The sequence below is a fragment of the Bufo gargarizans genome, chromosome 2, assembly GCF_014858855.1.
Source record: "Bufo gargarizans isolate SCDJY-AF-19 chromosome 2, ASM1485885v1, whole genome shotgun sequence".
NCBI classification, from domain to species: Eukaryota; Metazoa; Chordata; class Amphibia; order Anura; family Bufonidae; genus Bufo; species Bufo gargarizans.
Genome location: NC_058081.1, coordinates 269,355,534 through 269,377,414, shown reverse-complemented (window position 1 = coordinate 269,377,414; position 21,881 = coordinate 269,355,534). Strand labels below are relative to the sequence as shown.

At 45.3% G+C, this 21,881-nt stretch overlaps 1 protein-coding gene across 1 annotated transcript in view; it reads left to right on the top strand.

Moving 5' to 3' along the window:
* Positions 1-21,881, top strand: part of CPED1 (cadherin like and PC-esterase domain containing 1) — a 475,576-nt gene that overhangs the window by 186,422 nt on the left and 267,273 nt on the right. Inside the window, exon 14 of the mRNA XM_044277190.1 lies at positions 4,321-4,481. Coding sequence (XP_044133125.1) covers positions 4,321-4,481 — 161 coding nt within the window. The remainder of the gene's footprint in view (positions 1-4,320; positions 4,482-21,881) is intronic.

The following is a 21,881-nucleotide window of genomic DNA, read 5'->3' as shown; positions in this document are numbered from 1 at the left end:
GACATCCCACATATTATTCATTAATGCAGGCAGGGCAATTCTCCGTACATCATAAGAGGAGGAGGACCCAGCAAAAGCTGCTGATAGAATGGCATGTGATTCGACCTGTCCATCACCTACTCCCATCAAAACACCCTGGGCCAGATTTATCATTACTCTGACAGCTCACTCCACTTTCACATATGGCTAAAGTCAGTTTTAGCCAAGTCAGATTTATGACCGGCCCTTTAAGACTGTAATAAATGTGGTTTGACAGTAGCAGTTTATCTGTCAGTAAGCAGCTTTACAAAAGTTGCACGTCTTTACGAAAAAGTCGCATGTTCTATTAAAAAGTCACATAAGATAAGCATGGTCCTCACTGGAGTGAAATTGCGCATTTTTTTCTGACTTTTTTGCGACTTTTTAAATCGCAATAGTAAATCTGTCTAGAGATTCATTTATATAAGAAAACACGCCCACTTTCAGAAAACTGCAGAGCATAGTGCAGAGCCCCCAAAAAAGGGAGATTTTTGCGCAGTTTAAGCGATTGCACAATTTTTTTTTACTTTTTCACTCCATTATTCTGACTTGAGCTAATGATAAATCTGGCCCCCTGTGTCTGTTCTACTTTCCTACACATCCTGGAGCTGCACATCTGGGGGTTAAAGCAGGATGAAGGATAGGAGCAGTTTGCAGTTGGGACAGAAGATTTGTCTAACAAGGTGTTATGGCTTCAGGAAGAGTTAAAATGGTGGAGGATGTACAGTATAATAAAGATCTGTAAGTTAACAATATTTTAGGTTTATAAGGCATTTGACAAGATTATTGTCACGGTCCCTCCTGTGAGAGAGGTGAGAAGATTGGATAGACTTGCTGCACGTGAGGCTATCTGACAGGTCTCTCTGTTTTCCTATTTGTACGCTGTTGTTTGGCAGGATCTCACCTCTCCTCAGGTGCTGCTCGTTATCAGTGATGAGGCTCTATTTAGATTCAGCGCACACTGCTGACCATGCGGTTGATAGTTTCTGCTTGGAGTTGCTAGTGCTGGTTTGTCTTGGATCTCCTGCTTCTCTATACATCTCTAAGCTAAGTACTTGTTGCCTTCGCTGTTTCTTATTATCTGGAGTGTGTTGTTTCTAGGCCTCAGGGAGACGCAGGTTCCTTCATTCTGGAAGGAACCAGCTGTCTCATCCCCTGCTACCTATCCTAGGGCTCATCAGTTTTAGTAGGGCTTTAGGTATCCGGTGTATGAGTATTTCCACCATTAGGATCTGCTAATACTGGCAGGAGTTAGGGAAAGGCCTAGGTCACCATCCCTCTTCCTTAGCTTTTGAGGCCTAGATTGTTGTCTATTCGTTGTGGTGTGTATTTGGTGTTTTCCCTTGCCCTTAACCTGTGACAATTATATGTAAAGCAGCAAACCTTTTAAGGAGGACAAGAAAAAGAATTGTTCCTTACCTCACAGTGGAAAAATGTCTCTTTAATAAGCACATCTCTATCCAATTGATTTGACAGTGGGCGCATAGAGAGGCTCTGCTTCGGGTGGGATAGTGAAGTAGACAGCTGTTTAGGGGTGCTTTTCCCTCATCGGTACAGAGTAGGATTCTGGATAGCTCAGTGTGTAAAATACATGAAACTGGGCTTGTCCGATGTGGACGATTTCATTTTGTTAAAAGAGTTGCTTGACATGAAGTGGCTCTATAGGACCCCCAGTGATTAGCAGCATCTGTGAGGGAATCCACCAGCAAGAGTATAATTTCCCAGAAGTGCCACCATGGTCTAAATAAATAATTGCATAGTTCTCATTTAAATTAAATGGGTTTTCTGAGATTTTTATACTGATGACCTATCGTAAGGATCCTTCAGGTCTTCAGTATCCGATCGGTCAGGGTCTGACAACTTGGACCCCCCCGATCAGCTATTTTAGAAGGCATTGGTTCTCCTGTGAGAGCCACCACCTTCTCGCAGCTTACCAAGCACAACACCATACATTGTGTAGCAGCTATGCTTGGTATTGCGCTCAGTCCAATTCACTTCAACAGCTGATTGGTGGGGGTCCCAGGTGTTGGACCCCCACCGATCAGATACTGATGACCTATCCTGAGGATATTTTTTCAGTATCAAAATCTCTGAAAACCCCTTTAATGGGCTCTCCATGTAATGTCCTTTATAGCTGCTCTCCTGTTTGACATAAAGATGTAGATGGGATTTTAAAGGTACAGTAGGAGTCCCATCTATTTGTTTAGATTATATGAAAATAAAAATGCATTGCTACGCAATCAATTTCTACCTCAGATCAAAAACACAAACTGGTGATATGAACATATGTATGTATTTTCTTATCAAATAAATAAAAAATTTGAGAAGCTCCAAATCAACAACCATGTGGGCTTCATTAATACTTCATATTATTAAAAAAGTGACAGGATAGATTTAGTAGCGTACATCACCCATTGAATGATTTTTCAAATGAATCTCCAAAAAGAACATATTTAGAACACTGTTATTAACAGGAAACTTGTGGAGTGATGCTGAACTCTGCACCAGCTCACAGACACAATCATCAGTACATTATTAGAAAATGCTTGGATGATGATGGCAGTGATTGAAAACAGAGAGCTCAGGCAACACTGCCATTCATTTTATGATGATATCCCACATATCTGTCAGCTAAATGATGAAGACAGGGCAGAAGAACAAAACTAATTATGTAATGAATGACAGCAAGGCCTGGCCAGTCACAACACACTACCGCTATAATTCCTGACTCACCTATAACTAAACCCAGACTGAATATGTATCATGCGGTGTACCTAAACATGTCCTTCCCACTAACATATTAGTATATCATAACATATATTGGCCAATAATATATGTAAATGCTGTCCCCTTAAAATGGAAAAAAAAAATCAGGAACTCTACCAAAAATTAACCAACCATTGGGTTTTAATGAGATTGTCTGAGAGTAGCCTTAAAAATTTCTAGCAGAAAATGTAATAAAATGAAGAGAAAAAAAACCTAAACAAATTACATCTTCTGTTGATCTGATCCAGCCCTGATCTGTGCACACATTCCAACACCAATGACGTGACCTACTAGCACATAACCGAAGCTGCCAATCAACGGCCTCAGGAATCATTTGCCATACATACATTTAGGGATCACCATTCACCACTGTGGTCACAAGGTAAGACAGCCTGCCTTGATACAAGAGTAGTTTAAAGGGAACCTGTCACATTAAATATGAAGTCTGATCTATAGGGAGTATCTTGTAGAGCAGGAGGAGCTAAGAAGATTGATATATAGCTTTGCAGGAAAATATTCTGTAAAACTTGCATCTTATTCATTTAAATCTCTGCTATTTCTCTTCTGGTGTCTAGTGGGCATTTGTAATGGTTGACAGCCATCCCTTTATGACTGTGCATACAGAGAAGAGATACCGTAACTGTCTATAACTGGACTACTAGGTAGAAAAAGTTCTATAAATTACAAGTTATACTGAATCTTTTCCCACAAAATGATACATCTATCTGCTCAGCTCCTCCTGCTTTATAACATGCTGCCTGCAGACTTCACTTCATTTTCATGGTAATAGGATCCCTTTTAAAAAGATTAGGTGCTTGGAAAGTGCAATTTGAAGATCCATTAAAAATACTTTGTATCCCTAGCAACCAGATTGTCAGATATACCTCTGTAAGGTGCAAAGGATATACTTAAAGAGAACCTGTCCTCAACTTTATGCTGACCTCACTGTGGGCAGCAGAAAATAGTGACAGAAATGCTGATTTCAGCGGTGTGTTATTTATGAGCTAAAAGTAAGTGGTTGCTGAGAACCTGCATCATAATCATTGTAGCACAGACCTTGAAAAGAGTCAGATCTACCTGAGAAGAGTCAGAATTATTCATAATCTCCTGCACTCTCACCCACCTGCTGATGATTGGCAGTTCTCTCCTAGACAGAAAGGGAGAAAACTTGGTAGGAGACTGTCAGTCATCAGCAGGTGGGCAGGAAGGGCTGGAATTTATGAATAACCATGACTCTTCTCAGGTGGCCATGACTCTTTTCCAGGCCCAGTCTGCAATGATTGTGATGTTGGTTCTGAGCAACCACTTACTTTTAACTATTAAATGACAGACCGCTGAAATCAACTCACCTGTCTCTACTTTATTATGCCGTTAGTATGGGCAGCATGAAGTTGATGACTGGTTCCCTTTAAGTAGCCCGTTTAAGGTGTTCTACTCAAAGCTGGATATGGTTGTGATGTACATTATGAAAGATGTCAGCAATACATTAATATTATTATTAAAATGGTAATCACTGTCACATTCTATACTTTACAGGTTTATCCTTCCAATTCTGCACAAATAAAAGCATTAAGACGTAACCTTTACTACAGAGCTGGCTATAGGGAAAATCTCGGATCAGTCTTGGCAGTACATGATCTTCTGCCTGAGTTATGTGAATGTCTGCAATCCGTAGAAGAAATTAATTTGAGAAACAGGTATGTTGGTCCATGTTAAAAAGACTAGATACAGTATGGCATACTATACAGTATGGGATCCTATACTATACACTATTATTTCTACACATAGCAGATAACGAAATGGCTTTGAAAGTCAATGTAAAGAAATCACTGAACAAATATACTATTAAAACATGACTTTTAATATAATAGGATCAAACACCATACAAGGCAACAGCAGTTATGTACATTTAATGGAGGCAACCCATGCAACTGCTGTGGGGTTCAGGGAGAGAAGGGCTCCTGCGCTGAACTTCCTCTCTCCCCAACATTTTCATGCAGCTGCCACTTTAACTGTATGCATTTCTATGCAATGAGCTCCCTCTAGTGGTGGCGGCAGGCAGCCAGTTTTGAAATACAGTACAGACCAAAAGTTTGGACACACCTTCTCATTCAAAGAGTTTTCTTTATTTTCATGACTATGAAAATTGTAGATTCACACTGAAGGCATCAAAACCATAAATTAACACATGTGGAATTATATACTTATCAAAAAAGTATGAAACAACTGAAAATATGTCATATTCTAGGTTCTTCAAAGTAACCACCTTTTGCTTTGATTACTGCTTTGCACACTCTTGGCATTCTCTTGATGAGCTTCAAGAGGTAGTCACCTGAAATGGTCTTTCCACAGTCCGGAAGGAGTTCCCAGAGATGCTTAGCACTTGTTGGCCCTTTTGCCTTCACTCTGCGGTCCAGCTCACCCCAAACCATCTCGATTGGGTTCAGGTCCGGTGACTGTGGAGTCCAGGTCATCTGGTGCAGCACTCCATCACTCTCCTTCATGGTCAAATAGCCCTTACACAGCCTGGAGGTGTGTTTGGGGTCATTGTCCTGTTGAAAAATAAATAATGGTCCAACTAAACGCAAACCGGATGGAATAGCATGCCACTGCAAGATGCTGTGGTAGCCATGCTGGTTCAGTATGCCTTCAATTTTGAATAAATCCCCAACAGTGTTACCAGAAAAGCACCCCCACTCCATCACACCTCCTCCTCCATGCTTCACGGTGGGAACCAGGCATGTAGAGTCCATCCGTTCACCTTTTCTGCGTCGCACAAAGACACGGTGGTTGGAACCAAAGATCTCAAATTTGGACACATCAGACCAAAGCACAGATTTCCACTGGTCTAATTCCTTGTGTTCTTTAGCCCAAACAAGTCTCTTCTGCTTGTTGCCTGTCCTTAGCAGTGGTTTCCCAGCAGATATTCTACCAAGAAGGCCTGATTGACACAGTCTCCTCTTAACAGTTGTTCGAGAGATGTGTCTGCTGCTAGAACTCTGTGTGGCATTGACCTGGTGTCTAATCTGAGCTGCTGTTAACCTGCGATTTCTGAGGCTGGTGACTCGGATTAACTTATCCTCCGCAGCAGAGGTGACTCTTGGTCTTCCTTTCCTGGGGCGGTCCGCATGTGAGCCAGTTTCTTTGTAGCGCTTGATGGTTTTTATGACTTTACTTGGGGGACACTTTCAAAGTTTTCCCAATTTTTCGGACTGACTGACCTTAATTTCTTAAAGTAATGATGGTCACTCGTTTTTCTTTACTTAGCTGCTTTTTTCTTGCCATAATACAAATTCTAACAGTCTATTCAGTAGGACTATCAGCTGTGTATCCACCTGACTTTTCCCACAAGGCAACTGATGGTCCCAACCCCATTTATAAGGCAAGAAATCCCACTTATTAAACCTGACAGGGCACACCTGTGAAGTGAAAACCATTTCAGGTGACTACCTCTTGAAGCTCATCAAGAGAATGCCAAGAGTGTGCAAAGCAGTAATCAAAGCAAAAGGTGGCTACTTTGAAGAACCTAGAATATGACATATTTTCAGTTGTTTCACACTTTTTTGTTAAGTATATAATTCTACATGTGTTGATTCATAGTTTTGATGCCTTCAGTGTGAATCTACAATTTTCATAGTCATGAAAATAAAGAAAACTCTTTGAATGAGAAGGTGTGTCCAAACTTTTGGTCTGTACTGTATATTATCTAAGAGGAAGTAGAGATTTCGAGTTATATGGGGGAAATTTATCAGTGCATTCATGCCAGTTGTCCTTTTAAACACCTGTTCAAGTCAGGTAAAGTGGGCGTGGCCGAAGGTGCCTCTTTTATTACAATTTTATTTTCTTAAATATTGGGCTCAATAAATAAAAACTCAAAAATTAATCAGAAATCTGGGGTGTTGTGCTTTCCGTTCTGTGTTCCCTGGGAGCGTTTCACACATGTGTACTAGCAAACTCGGTGGGGCAGGAAACCAATACAAAATTTTGCTGTTGGGCCCTATGAGATGTGTGGACACCCCTGGGCAACAGTGATTAATACTAAAGTGCACAGGGCAGCGATCAATATACATTTTCATTCCTTCAGTGTCTTTGCCTTATACGGTGATTTCATATATTATATTAAAAGCTATGTTTTAATAGGATATTTTTTCAGTGATTTTCGTCTTTGAGTGTCCTATGCTATACAACTTTACATGGTTGGCTGTGGCCTATTGAAGGTACGCAGCTTTAGGACTTGTTCGCCTAACATATGAAAATCAGCTGCTTATAAAATTAAAGAATAAAACAAGAGTGGTTTATATCATTCACCCATTTATGTAAATGTTTCCAGAGATTCTAGATAACAGAGATGAGTAGTGATCATTCTGCTCGGTAACCCCAATGAAGAACACTATAGTCAGACCTCTTTTTTCCTAATCTAACCAGGATAGGTCATCAATATCAGATTGGTGAGGGTCTGACACCCGGCACTTCCACCAGTCAGCTGTTTCGGGCAGCCACTAGCACTGGAAACTATACAGCGGACAAAATAATCCATTCTCTGTGTAGTTTGCGGTAAAGATGAGCGAAATTCTCAAAAATTTGATTTGGTCAGTTCGGCAAATGTTTCGAACAAATTTGGTTTGATCCGAATTTATTCGTGGTGAATAACGTTAAAAAATTGCTATTTTCTGACTGCAGAATGCCTTTATAGTGGTATAGAACACTGTGCCTTGCAGCAACAACCATAGGGAGTCTGCTGTGGTAGTGAAACAATACTGTGAGTCAGTATGAAATGTAGATGACAGGTGTCGCTCTTATACAAAATATAAATTGGCATGGTATTAAAAAGCAGGAAGGGCTCAACCCCATATGCAGTGGTGCATCTATACGGGGGGGGGGGGGGGGGGGCAGACTCTGCAGTGGAGTGGGTGTCAGCAGTAAGGCTCCATTCGCACGTCCGCAATTTCGTTCCGCAATTTGCGGAACGAAATTGTGGACCCATTCATTCCTATGGGGCAGCACGATGTGCTGCCCGGACACGGAATTGCGGACCTGCACTTTCGGGTCCGCAAATCCGTTCCCGAAAAAAATAGAACATGTCCTATTCTTGTCCGCAATTGCGGACAAGAATAGGCATATTTTACATCCGCAAAATGCGGAACACACATTGCCGCTGTCCGCGTTTTGCGGATCCACGGCTCTGTGGATCCGCAAAACATGTTGCGGACGTGTGAATGGAGCCTTAGTTTGTGTTAACGTCACTGATTATTTTGCCCTTCCTCAGAAATGTCAATAACCCCCAAAAAAACAGATCCTGTCTGTAGAGCATCTGCCTTCACTTGGTCAGCATTTGGTCAGTAATCCATGAGCTAAAGCCCAAAAAAACAGGAGTGGATCCAAAACAGAGATGACATGTGAATGGAATATTTGCATGTCTTCTGTGTTTTGTACCCACTCCTGCTTTTGGCTACCAAATCATAAGCCAATTCTGATGCAAAATAGGGACTATGTCATGCAGGCCTTACAGCTGTTATATAGACAGGATCAGTTGTGTCTCATTTTTCCTTCCTTCTGACAGATTAGAAGAAGGGTCAAATAAATGATGACAGCCAGGCCGAAAGGCTAAATAGTGGCCCAGTCATGAAGTGGGGAGGGTGGGAACAGGATGAGAAGTACACAGAGTAGCCCTATGACATAGTGGGGAGGTGAAAGCAGCATGAGGAGACCACAGAGTGGCCCAATAACAGATGAAAGCAAAAGAAGTTCCAGCACTCACGATTTTTGGTAGCTAAAATCTTCGTCTTTTATTCAGGCAGTAGACAAAATAGACAGGATATCCACCCACAAGTGTAGCAAACTTGACGTGTTTCGAACAAAAGTTCTTAATCTTAACTTAAGGTTAAGATTAAGAACTTTTGTTCGAAACGCGTGGGTGTTTTGGATGATTGGGTTAGCTGGACTTTCTTGGCCCAATAATAGAGTCTGGATGTGGCAGCAGCATCAGGAGGAGGCCACAGAGTGGCACAATGACAGTGTGGAGGCGGAAGCAGCAGCATCAGGAGGCCACAGAGTGGCACAATGACAGAGTGTAGAGGTGGCGGCAGCAGCAGCATCAGGAGGAGGCCACAGGGTGGCAAAATGACAATGTGGAGGTTGCAGCAGCACCATGAGGAGGCCAGAGTGACAAAATGACATAGTGTTGAGGTAGCAGCAGCAGCATGAGGAGGCCACAGAGTGGCACAATGACAGAGTGTGGAGGTGGCAGCAGCATCATCAGGAGGCCACAGAGTGGCACAATGACAGAGTGTGGAGTTGAGGGCAGCAGCATCAGGAGGGGGCCACAGGATCGCACAATGACAGTGTGGAGGTGGCAGCAGCATGAGGAGGAGGCCACAGGGTGGAACAATGACATTGTGGAGGTGGCAGCAGCAGCATCAGGAGACCACAGAGTGGCAAGGTGACATAGTGTGGAGGTGGCAGCAGCATCAGGAGACCACAAAGTGGCAGGATGACATAGTGTGGAGGTGGCAGCAGCATCAGGAGACCACTGAGTGGCAAGGTGACAGTCTGGAGGTGGCAGCAGCATCAGGAGACCACAGAGTGACAAGGTGACATAGTGTGGAGGTGGCAGCAGCATCAGGAGACCACAGAGGGACCCGGTGACAGAGTGGGGAGGTGGGTGGCAATACCAGTACCAGCTGAAGATGGTGGGTGAAAGAAGGAGCACTTGGCATTAGTGTTGATCGAGCATGCTCGGCCGAACACCAGTTCGGCTCGAGCATCACGATAATCGGCACATCGCGGTGTTTGGCCAAATACGGCGTGTGCTCAAGCGCAATGCTCAAGTCTCCTCCCCGCACTTTTGTTGGCTGCGTAGCAGCCAATAGGCATGCAGGTAAGTACTGTCATTCACTGTAATGCCGTAGCCATGTTGGTTACTGGCATTACAATGATTGGCTGGCGGGACACTTGGTTTGGCCAATCTTAGTCAGGGAGAGCTGTGCTGTATAAGGGACAGATAGTGTAGGGAATGGAATTGCATTTTTTTGTTAGGCAGGGTTGGTGTTAGAGACCCAAAAGTCCTTTTAAGGACTATTGTTGTGTCTGGCAGCAATATATATTTTTAGCGCAACCTGCGCTAAATTGGATACGATTAGAGACCCAAAAGTCTTTTTAAGGACTATTGTTGTATCTGGCAGCAATATATATTATTAACGCAACCTGTGCTAAATTGCGCACAATATTTAGAGACCCAAAAGTCCTTTTAAGGACTATTGTTGTGTCTGGCATCAATATATATTTTTAGCGTAACCTGCGCTAAATTGGATACGATTAGAGACCCAAAAGTCTTTTTAAGGACTATTGTTGTATCTGGCAGCAATATATATTATTAACGCAACCTGTGCTAAATTGCGCACAATATTTAGAGACCCAAAAGTCCTTTTAAGGACTATTGTTGTGTCTGGCATCAATATATATTTTTAGCGCAACCTGCGCTAAATTGGATACGATTAGAGACCCAAAAGTCTTTTTAAGGACTATTGTTGTATCTGGCAGCAATATATATTATTAGTGCAACCTGTGCTAAATTGCACGCAATATTTAGAGACCTAAAAGTCCTTTTAAGGACTATTGTTGTGTCTGGCAGCAATATATATTTTTAGCACTACTTGCGCTAAATTGGATACGATTAGAGACCCAAAAGTCTTTTTAATGACTATTGTTGTATCTGGCAGCAATATATATTTTTTAGCGCAACCTGCGCTTAATAGCATGCAATTGCTTGGCCGCTGCAGACAGCGACATTATCTGCACTACATCTCCTGTGTAACGTGTGCGCAGCCCAAAAATATCTGTGACATCCAGTGTACTTTTTCTGTAGACTGTGTGCGCTGCGGAAAGTGACATTACCTGCGCTACATCTCCTGTATAACGTTTACGCATACTAAATATATCTGTGACATCCATTGTACTTTTTCCGTAGATGCTGCGGACAGCGACATTATCTGCGCTACATCTCCTGTTTAACGTGTGTGCATACAAAAAATATCTGTGACATCCAGTGTACTTTTTCCGTAGATGGTGTCCGCTGCGGACAGTTACATTACCTGTGCTAGATCTCCTGTTTGTGCATCCCAAATAGCTGTGACATTCCCTGTAATTTTTTATTAGCCGCTGGTGACAGCAGCAACATTACCTGCGCTACATCTCCTGTATAACGTTTGCGCATCATAAATATAAGTGATATTCCCTGTAATTTTTATTAGCCGCTGGTGACAGCAGCGACGTTACCTGCGCTACATCTCCTGTATAACGTTTGCGCATCCCAAATAGCTGTGACATTCCCTGTCATTTTTTTTAGCCGCTGGTCACAGCAATATTAACTGCGCTACATCTCCTATATAACATTTGCCCATCCTAAATATCAGTGACATTCAGTTTAATTTATTTGCGCATACACTTACAAAACCTGCACTAGTGTACGTGTGACATACTTGCAAGCATATATACCATTTAATATGCAGAAGGCGAACAGTAAGGGACGGGGAAGTGGCCGTGCTGCTGATGGTGCACGCAGAGGCCGTGGCTCTAGGCGCGCTAACACTGCCTGCTGCAAGAGCACAAGAAACACTCATCCACAATACCTAGCTTCATGTCCCAGTTTGCAGGGCGACGCAGGACACCACAACAGGCTGGAAGGGGCAGTGGGGTGGCAAAAGGGAGAAGGCGGGCCACACCAAACAGGCCCGCAACTGTTCTCTGAAGCACCCCCTTGCAGCAATCTCCCTTGCCAAGAGGTAGGTGTTCCGCAGTCTGGCAATTTTTTGAGGAAAGTGCAGACGATAAAAGAATTGTCATTTGCAACCTGTGCCGTACCAAAATGAGCAGGGGTGTGAACACTAGCAACCTCACCACCACCAGCATGATCCACCACATGGCATTAAAGCATACTAATAGGTGGGCCGAACGCCTGGGTCCACAATCAGTGTCTGCAGGTCACACCACTGCCTCCTCTTCCCCTGTGTTACATGCTGGCCAATCCCCTGTCCAAGACGGAGGCCCGGATGCCTCCCGCCCTGCACCTAGACCTTTGCAAGCACCATCAGCTAACACATCCACTTCTGAGTCCCGGTGCAGCGTACAGATGTCCATACCCCAGGCATTAGAACACAAGCGCAAATACCCAGCCACCCACCCATAGGCCACAGCACTAAATGCGCACCTTTCCAAATTGCTGGCCCTGGAAATGTTGCCATTTAGGCTTGTGGACACTGAGGCTTTCCGCAGCCTGATGGCCAGGGATGCTACATTTCCCTGATGGCACATTGGGTGAACGTTGTGGAGGCCGGTAGCGAGTTGTAACCTGGGATGGCACAGGTGCTACCAACGATTGCGGGCCCTACTTCCATCAGGATTTCTACCACCACCTACATTAGTGGCTGCAATCCCCCCTTCTCCTCCTCCATAGGCCGTGCTGAAACTAATATGTTTAGGTGACAAACAGCACACCGCCGCAGAGCTGTGGATTAGTCTAAGGGACCAGACTCTCTCTCGCCACTCAGCCTAGAACCAGGCATGGTTGTAGGATAATTGCCGTAACTTGGTGGCGGCTTTGAAGCTCGGCAAGCTCATACACATACCATGCCTAGCCCGGGTGTACAATTTAGGTGTTCAGCGGTTTCTCAAAACCTACCCCAATTTGCCTGAGCTACTGGTGAAGGTGCGCAGCCTGTGTGCCCATTTCCGATGGTCATCTACAGCTGCCGCCGGTCTGGCAACGCTGCAGCAGCGCTTGCAATTGCCAGCTCACCAACTGTTTTACGACGTGAGCACGCGCTGGAACTCTATGTTCCACATGTTGGCCAGGCTTTGTGAGCAGCAGAGGGCAGTAGTGGAATACCAGCTACAACATGGTCGTTACCACAATCGACGAGTGGGCATGGATGTCTGACCTCTGTGAGGTTTTATGCAACTTTGAGGAATCAACACAGATGGTGAGCGGTGATGCCGCTATTATCAGTGTAACCATCCCACTTCTTTGTCTACTGAAACGCTCACTGCTCACAATGAAGGAGGACGCTTTGCATGTGGAAGAGGTGGAAATGGGGGAAGACAGTACACAGGGTGATAGCCAGACCACCCTCCATTCGTCTTCTCAGCCCAGATAAGATGATGAGGAGGAGGAGGAGCAGGAGACGGTTGCCTCCGCTACAGAGGGTAGTACCCACAGCAGGTTTATTCCATCTGTTCAGCGTGGATGGGCCAATGAGGAGGAAGAGGATGAGGAGATTGAGAGTCATCCTCCTGATGAGGACAGCGAAGTCTTGTCTGTTTGGACTCTGGCATACATGGCTGACTTTATGTTATGCTGCCGTGACCCTCGTGTTATATACGCATTTTGGCCAACACAGATTACTGGTTGTTCACCCTTGTCGACCCCCACTACAAAGAGGACTGCTCATCTCTCATTCCTGTGGTGGAGAGGACGAGCAAAATGGTGCAACACCAGAAGGTCCTTGTGAATAAATTGCTCCAAAAATTTCCAGCTGACAACGCTGGCAGCAGAGTACATAGTTCCTTGGGCAACCGAGGAGGGGAGAGACGAGGGGAACACACAGAAGTTCCAACAGAGGCAAGACAACACTCTTCAAGGCCTGGGACAGTTTCATGACACCCGCCAGCAACCTCACCCTGATGCGTGGCCTAGTGTCACAAAGAGAGAAAAGTTTTGGAAAATGGTGAAGGAGTACGTAGCAGACCGTATCAGTGTCCTCAATGATCCCTCTGTGCTTAACAACTATTGGGTGTCCAAGCTGGACACATGGCACGAACTGGCACTCTACGCCATGGAGGTGCTGGCCTGCCTTGCCGCCAGCGTTTTGTCAGAGCGGGTATTTAGTGCTGCTGGGGGCATAATAACTGATAAGCACATCCGACTGTCAACTGAAAATGCTGTCAGGTTTACTCTTATAAAAATAGACAAGGCCTGGATTGCTCTTGACTTCTCTACTCCACCAGATGAAAGCGGCTGATCATAAAGGCGCTTTAAATGTGGCTTTTATGGTCTATTGAATACACTGTATTCCCATGCACCCCTTCCACCACAAAAAAGGGTATATGGTTCAATCTTCCTTTTCTCACATTAACATACTTATTAGGCTGCCCTCGCTCCTAATGGTTTAGAGGGTCAGCTCAGCAGCAGTCCCTCAACCATAATTTTTTCGATGGTCAGCTCAGCAGCAGGCCCTCAACCATATTTTTTTCCATGGTTAGCTCAGCAGCAGGCCCTCAACCATAATTCTTTCTATGGTCAGCTGAGCAGCAGGCACTCGCCCGTAATGTTTTAAAGAGTCAGCTCAGCAGCAGACCCTCACCCCTAATGTTTTAGATGGTCAGCTCAGTAGCAGGCCCTCGCCCATATTTTTTTCCATTGTCAGATCAGCAGCAGGCCCTCGCCCCTAATGTTTTAGATGGTCAGCTCAGCAGCAGGTTTTAGATGGTCAGATCAGCAGCAGGCACTCACCCCTAATGTTTTAGATGGTCAGCTCAGCAGCAGACCCTCACCCCTAATGTTTCAGATGGTCAGCTCAGCAGCAGACCCTCAACCATAATTTTTTCCATGGTCAGATCAGCAGCAGGCCCTCGCCCCTAATGTTTTAGAGAGTCAGCTCAGCAGCAGACCCTCAACCATAATTTTTTCGAAGGTCATCTCAGCAGCAGACCCTCACCCCTAATGTTTTTGATGGTCAGATCAGCAGCAGGCCCTCGTCCCTATTGTTTTAGAGGCCAAAATTAATGGCGACCCTTATCTGGGAAATGTCACGAGGGTATTGAGAACCACGCCTGACTCCGTTATACCTGGGGTCAGGAAGTCGCAGCGGTTGGCTGCACGCTCTATTTAAGATAGGGCTGTTTTCCTTATGGTAGCTTTCTGGGTTTGCTTTGCAAACCCTTTTGGCTCACTCAGGGATCCGTAGCTCCTTCTCCTCAGCTGTTCCTTGTCCAGCACTCCCAAACCTCCTTATATTCCTCTCTCACACTTCTCTGGTTGCCAGAGATAGAGCTTCCTGCCTGGACATCTATTCTGACCCACTGGAGCTGTGTTGCTGCGTTCTCGGATGGTTGTTTCAGAACGCTACCCTCCGGATCCCTGTTGGACCTTTGTGGACTGCTGTGGTCGCCCACCTGGGTGTTTGTGTTTGTTTGTATTTGTCTGTCCTCTCCCTGGTGTTTCCCTCTTAGTGCAGTGGTGCGGACTAGCGATCCCACCGGCCCGTTCACTATCTAGCGCTCATTTCAGGGAAAGCCAGGGTTTAGGCATGTGATCGCCGCACGGGTGAGGAACCCGTCTAGGGACGTCAGGGCAGTCAGGTGCCAGCCGCAAGGTGAGTTAGGGGTCACCACCTTTCCCTCTCCCTTGGGCAGGGCTTTCCCTGTTTTCCTCCCTGTGTGTGACGCCGGTCATTACATTATCTCTGGCCCTTATTTTGTGTAGGTAAAAAAAAAAAATTTTTTACCTACTTAGAATCCAGTATGGATCAAATTGCTGCTCTGTCCAAACAATTTCATGGCCTGTCTTTGGAGGTGGTAGGATTGAAGCCGTCGGTCCTCCAGCAACAGCAGCAATTACAACTGACCGCAAGCCCAGCGGTTGCTACTGGTAACCAGGTTGTTGCGGAACCCAAGGTCCCTCTCCCTGACAGATTTTCTGGGGGAAGGGACAAGTTTTTGACATTCCGTGAGGCCTGTAAGTTATACTTTAAACTGCGCCCTTACTCCTCTGGTAATGAAGATCAGCGGGTGGGGGTTGTTATTTCCCTGCTGCAGGGGGACCCGCAGTCCTGGGCGTTCTCTTTACCTACTGATTCCCAGGCTCTTCGGTCAGTGGATGAGTTTTTCGGGGCCTTGGGTCTCATATATGACGACCCTGACTGAGTAGCACTGGCTGAATCAAGATTACGGAGACTCTTACAAGGAGAGCGGCCGGTAGAGGATTATTGCTCTGAATTCCGTAGGTGGGCTACGGATACCCAATGGAACGACCCGGCTCTCAGGAGTCAGTTCTGCTCTGGGTTATCCGAAAGGGTTAAGGATGCGCTTGCATTATATGAGACCCCCATTTCCCTTGATGCGGTTATGTCCCTTTCTATCCGTATAGAGAGACGCCTTAGGGACAGGTTGAAAGAACCGGAGAAATTGGTAACCCCTCCCAAGCAGCAGTTAGTCTGTACGGACTTAGACGAGCCTATGCAGCTAGGAGAAACTACTCGTCAGGTCCGTCCTCCTGAGGCTCGCCGTAGGCGTGGGGTTTGTTTTTCTTGTGGGGAGAGGGGTCATTTCATTAATGTCTGTCCTTCTTTCCTCAGAAACAAAAGACCGTCGGAAAAACTACTAACCCCAGGCTGTGTGGAGGATGTCAGCCGGGGGGTATACGTCTCCTCCATACGTACATCGCAATTTGTGTTGCCAGCGGTTATTATTTTTGGTGATAAGACGGAGACTATTTCTTTCTTTCTAGACAGTGGAGCAGGGGTAAATTTGATAGATGCCAATTTTGCCCGCTCTTTGGGTTTGTCTCTCTGTATGTTACAGAGACCCATTCCCATATTCGCTATTGATTCTGCTCCCCTGTCTCAGAGAAACCTCACCCACATCGTTCATAATTTACACCTTCGGGTAGGGGACCACCATAACGAGATGCTTTCAGGTTATGTTCTGGAGGGGCTTCCCACTCCGGTGGTGCTGGGCCTTCCCTGGTTGGTAGCGCACAATCCAGTGGTGGATTGGCAGGCCAGGGAGATATTGGAGTGGAGTGAGCAGTGCAGAGAAAATTGCTTAAATAGCAATTGCTTAGTCGCCTCCATAACTACCCTACCTACATTTATTTCGGATTTTGAGGATGTTTTTTCTGAAAAAGGTTGTCAGAAGTTACCACCTTATCGTCCTTATGATTGCCCGGTTAACCTTATTCCCGCAAAATTACCCAAGACCAGGTTATATAATCTTTCGGGTCCAGAGAGACAAGCCATGAAAGATTATATCTACGAGAGCTTGGCTAAGGGACACATCAGACCCTCTTCTTCACCCGTGGCTGCAGGGTTTTTGTTCGTTAAAAAGAAAGATGGGGGCCTGCGTCCTTGCTTAGATTTTCGCGAATTAAATCAGATAACCATCCGAGACCCATACCCTCTTCCTCTCATTCCTGACCTGTTTAATCAGATTGCGGGTGCTAGGTGGTTCTCCAAACTTGATCTTAGGGGGGCCTACAATCTGATTCGCATTAAGGAGGGGGATGAGTGGAAGACAGCGTTTAACACCCCTGAGGGGCATTATGAAAATCTAGTTATGCCTTTCGGTCTGACCAATGCTCCTGCCGTCTTTCAACATTTCGTTAATGACATTTTTAGTCATCTAATCGTCAGGTTTGTGGTAATATACCTAGATGATATTTTAATTTATTCGTCTGATCTGAAAACACATGAGGTGCATGTCAGACAAGTACTGCAGGTCCTACGGACGAATGAATTATATGCTAAGATTGAAAAATGTGTCTTCGCCGTTCGGGAGATACAATTCCTGGGTTATTTTTTATCTGCGTCAGGTTTCCGTATGGATCCTAGGAAGGTCCAGGCAATTTTAGATTGGGATCTTCCTGAGAACCTCAAAGCACTACAACGGTTCTTGGGCTTCGCGAATTTCTATAGGAAATTCATTAAAGATTATTCACTTATTGTAAAACCGCTTACTGATATGACTAGGAAAGGGACTGATTTTTCTAAATGGTCTGACGCCGCTAAAGTTGCTTTTTCCTCTCTAAAAGAGAGGTTTACCTCGCACCTGTACTAGTCCAACCTGATGTCTCTAAGCCTTTTATTGAAGTCGATGCGTCAGAGGTGGGAGTGGGGGCTGTGCTGTCTCAGGGTCCGTCTCCTGGCAAATGGCGTCCTTGTGCTTTCTTTTCTAAAAAACTATCTGCAGCAGAAAAGAACTACGATATTGGCAATAGGGAACTATTAGCTATTAAACTTGCGTTTGAGGAGTGGCGTCACTTCTTAGAGGGGGCAGTCCACCCCGTCACTGTGATTACGGACCACAAAAATCTCCTGTACCTCGAATCAGCTAAGCGTCTCACCCCTAGACAGGCTAGGTGGTCGCTATTTTTTTACCAGGTTTAACTTTGTGATTACCTATCGTCCTGGGGCAAAGAACACCAAGGCTGATGCACTATCTCGTTGTTTCCCTGGAGGGGGTACTGTGAGTGATCCGGTGCCCATTCTACAAAGAGGAGTGGTTGTCTCTGCGGTACACTCTGTTTTGGAGGGGAAGGTGCTAGAGGCCCAGGGGGACGCCCCGGTCTCTTGCCCCTCAGAGAAATTGTTTGTACCGTTGAACCTACGTTTCGAATTATTAAAGGAACATCATAATTCGGCACTTGCTGGGCACCCGGGTAGTAAAGCAACCTTGGAGCTATTGTCTCGTCGTTTTTGGTGGCCAAGGTTGCGTCAGGATGTATTAGATTTTGTGTCTTCTTGTTCTACCTGTGCGCGCGCAAAAGTTTCACATACACGTCCTGCAGGGTCTCTATTACCACTCGTCATTCCCAATAGACCGTGGACACATCTGTCAATGGATTTTATCACTGACTTACCTTTGTCTGCGGGTAAAACTCTTATTTTGGTAGTAGTGGACAGGTTTAGCAAAATGGTACACTTCATTGCGTTACCCGCACTACCTAATGCTAAGACTCTTGCTCAGGTATTCGTCAGTGAAATCGTGAAGCTTCACGGGGTCCCCTCCGATGTTGTTTCGGATCGGGGTACCCAGTTTATTTCTAAATTTTGGAAAGCTTTTTGTTCCCGTTTGGGGGTACACTTGTCCTTTTCCTCAGCTTTCCATCCTCAGTCGAATGGACAGACTGAGCGTACCAACCAAAACCTTGAGACATATCTAAGATGTTTTGTGTCTGAAAACCAAGAGTTGTGGTCATCATATTTACCGTTAGCTGAGTTTGCCATAAATAATCGTCGTCAGGAATCCACTGGCAAGTCACCATTTCTTGGTGCATATGGTTTTCATCCCCAATTCTGTACTTTCAAAGAGGGGGGGTCTTCTGGGGTTCCCGAAGAGGAACGTTTTTCGTCATCTCTTTCATCGGTATGGCAGAAGGTGCAAGCTAACTTGAAAAATATGGGAGGTAAATACAAATGCATGGCTGATAAGAGACGGTCGCCAGGTCCGGACCTAGGAGTGAATGACTATGTGTGGTTGTCTACTAGGAATATTAAGTTGAAGGTTCCCTCTTGGAAACTGGGTCCTAGGTTTATTGGTCCTTACAAAATTGTAGCCATCATCAACCCCGTGGCTTTTCGCCTGGAGTTACCTCAGACTTTTAAAATTCATAATGTTTTTCATAAGTCGTTACTCAAAAAATATGTTCCACCTCTAGAACCATCACCGCTGCCCCCCCTCCTGTTGTCGTGGATGGTAATCTAGAATTTCAGATATCCAAAATTGTTAATTCTCGTCGGGTCCGCCGCTCTCTTCAATATCTGGTGCATTGGAGAGGTTACGGTCCCGAGGAAAGAATGTGGGTTCCTGCGTCTGAGGTAAACGCCGACAGGTTAGTTCGGGTTTTTCATGCCTCTCATCCTGAGAGACCTGGTCCTGAGTGTCCGGAGGCCCTCGTAGAGAGGGGGGTACTGTCACGAGTGTATCGAGAACCACGCCTGACTCCGTTATACCTGGGGTCAGGAAGCCGCAGCGGTTGGCTGCACGCTCTATTTAAGATAGGGCTGTTTTCCTTATGGTAGCTTTCTGGGTTTGCTTTGCAAACCCTTTTGGCTCACTCAGGGATCCGTAGCTCCTTCTCCTCAGCTGTTCCTTGTCCAGCACTCCCAAACCTCCTTATATTCCTCTCTCACACTTCTCTGGTTGCCAGAGATAGAGCTTCCTGCCTGGACATCTATTCTGACCCACTGGAGCTGTGTTGCTGCATTCTCGGATGGTTGTTTCAGAACGCTACCCTCCGGATCCCTGTTGGACCTTTGTGGACTGCTGTGGTCGCCCACCTGGGTGTTTGTGTTTGTTTGTATTTGTCTGTCCTCTCCCTGGTGTTTCCCTCTTAGTGCAGTGGTGCGGACTAGCGATCCCACCGGCCCGTTCACTATCTAGGGCTCATTTCAGGGAAAGCCAGGGTTTAGGCACGTGATCGCCGCACGGGTGAGGAACCCGTCTAGGGACATCAGGGCAGTCAGGTGCCAGCCGCAAGGTGAGTTAGGGGTCACCACCTTTCCCTCTCCCTTGGGCAGGGATTTCCCTGTTTTCCTCCCTGTGTGTGACGCCGGTCATTACAGGAAAGGAATTTCAAAGCACTATCACTTGGCTTAAATAGGCTAATTTCCTATCCTATCTCAGATATTAAAACTTAACTTTTACTAACTCATTGTTAAAACACATATGATAAAGCTAACTCTTAATGTGAAATACTAAATGAGCACAAACAATGGTGGTTAAAACTAACTGGTAACCATAGTTATTTATGGTGCAGAGGTGCTGCATTAATTGCAAATTCACTATTGGTCACCAATGTATGAGTGCGCAAATTCTAACTCTCAGAGTGACAGTGTATAGCAATGCTGTTATAGAAAGTGTGACAGCATTGGGAAAGTGCAGTCCCAGTTGCCGTTTGCAATCAATACAGCACCTCTGTGCCATAAATAACTATGGTTACCAGTTAGTTTTAACCACCTTTGTTTGTGCTCACTTAGTATTTCACATTAAGAGTTAGCTTTATCATACGTGTTTTAACAATGAGTTAGTAAAAGTTAAGTTTTAATATATGGGATAAGATAGGAAATTAGCCTATTTAGGCCAAGTGATAGTGTAATGTTTTAGAGGGTCACCAGCAGGCCAGCAATCATAATTTTTCAAGGGTGTGTGTGATGCCCTCCTTTATATGTAAAAAAGGGTGTATTGTAGTTCCTTGTAATTTTTGGCAGTCCTTTCACTTAGTGCATAGGCTTTATGAGTGTAGGAGTCCCACTACCTGAACAATTGTACCACAATGTAAATGAGGCCCTCCTTTATGTGATATACAGGTTGTATCGGAGTGCCTCTTCCTTGTAATATTTGGCAGCACTTGCACTTTATATACAAGTAAATATACAGGAAAGAATGTCTCCTAACAATTTTTCCTCAAAAATAGATTTTATCTTCGGTTTTGTGCGCATTATTGTCAGTCTGTAAAATTGCCATACTACTCGGACAACATCGTTCCCAGCAGCGACCTGGGAGTCCAAGATGCATCCAGACATCCTCCCCATGCTGTTCCCGAACCATTTCAGTGGTGTTTCCATAAATTTCTGACCTTTTCATGTGAACCAGACACCTTCCCCTCTTCAGAGCAGGGGGTGCCTGGTTTAATGCTCAGGTTCTCCCATTGACTTCCATTGTGCTCAGGTGCTCTGTAGAGCATCCGAGCATCGCAAAGTGTTCTGATCGAGCACCCAAGCACTTTGGTGCTCGATCAACACTACTTGGCATCAGATGTGTGGCATCAGGCGGGTGGTGGCATCAGAATAATAGCTGAAGCAGGTAGTCAGAACAAACCGGTCTCTTTTATCAAAGTGTTGGTGTGACACCATGGATGATCTAGTCTGATGCATCAAGCATGGGTGAGTGGAAATCCTGGCTGATCCACGCTTGAATCATCTTGACAAAGGTCATTCTCTCCACATTTTGGCTGGACAGACGAGTTCTTCTTGAGGTAACTACTGTATGGCCCCCGCCGTACTAAACACCTGCTCTGATGCCACACTACTGGCTGGGCAAGACAGCTTTTCCAGAGCACAAATCTAGTTTGGTTGCCCAGTAGTCCAGTGGATCTTCAATGTGGAGTGGCAGGATGCTGTCCAAGTATGCCACCACCTGCTGGTTCAGGTCCTGCTCCAGGTTTAGCTTCTGCTGCTGGTGAGTAGTTTTTTCACTAGGCGGGTGAAGAAAGATGCTCATCAGCGACTCAAGTTGGATGGAGCAACAGTCGGTCCAACATAGAGGGTGGAATTCCAACGGGTGGAAACATCGCATATCAGCCTATGTTGGGGGATGCCGTACTG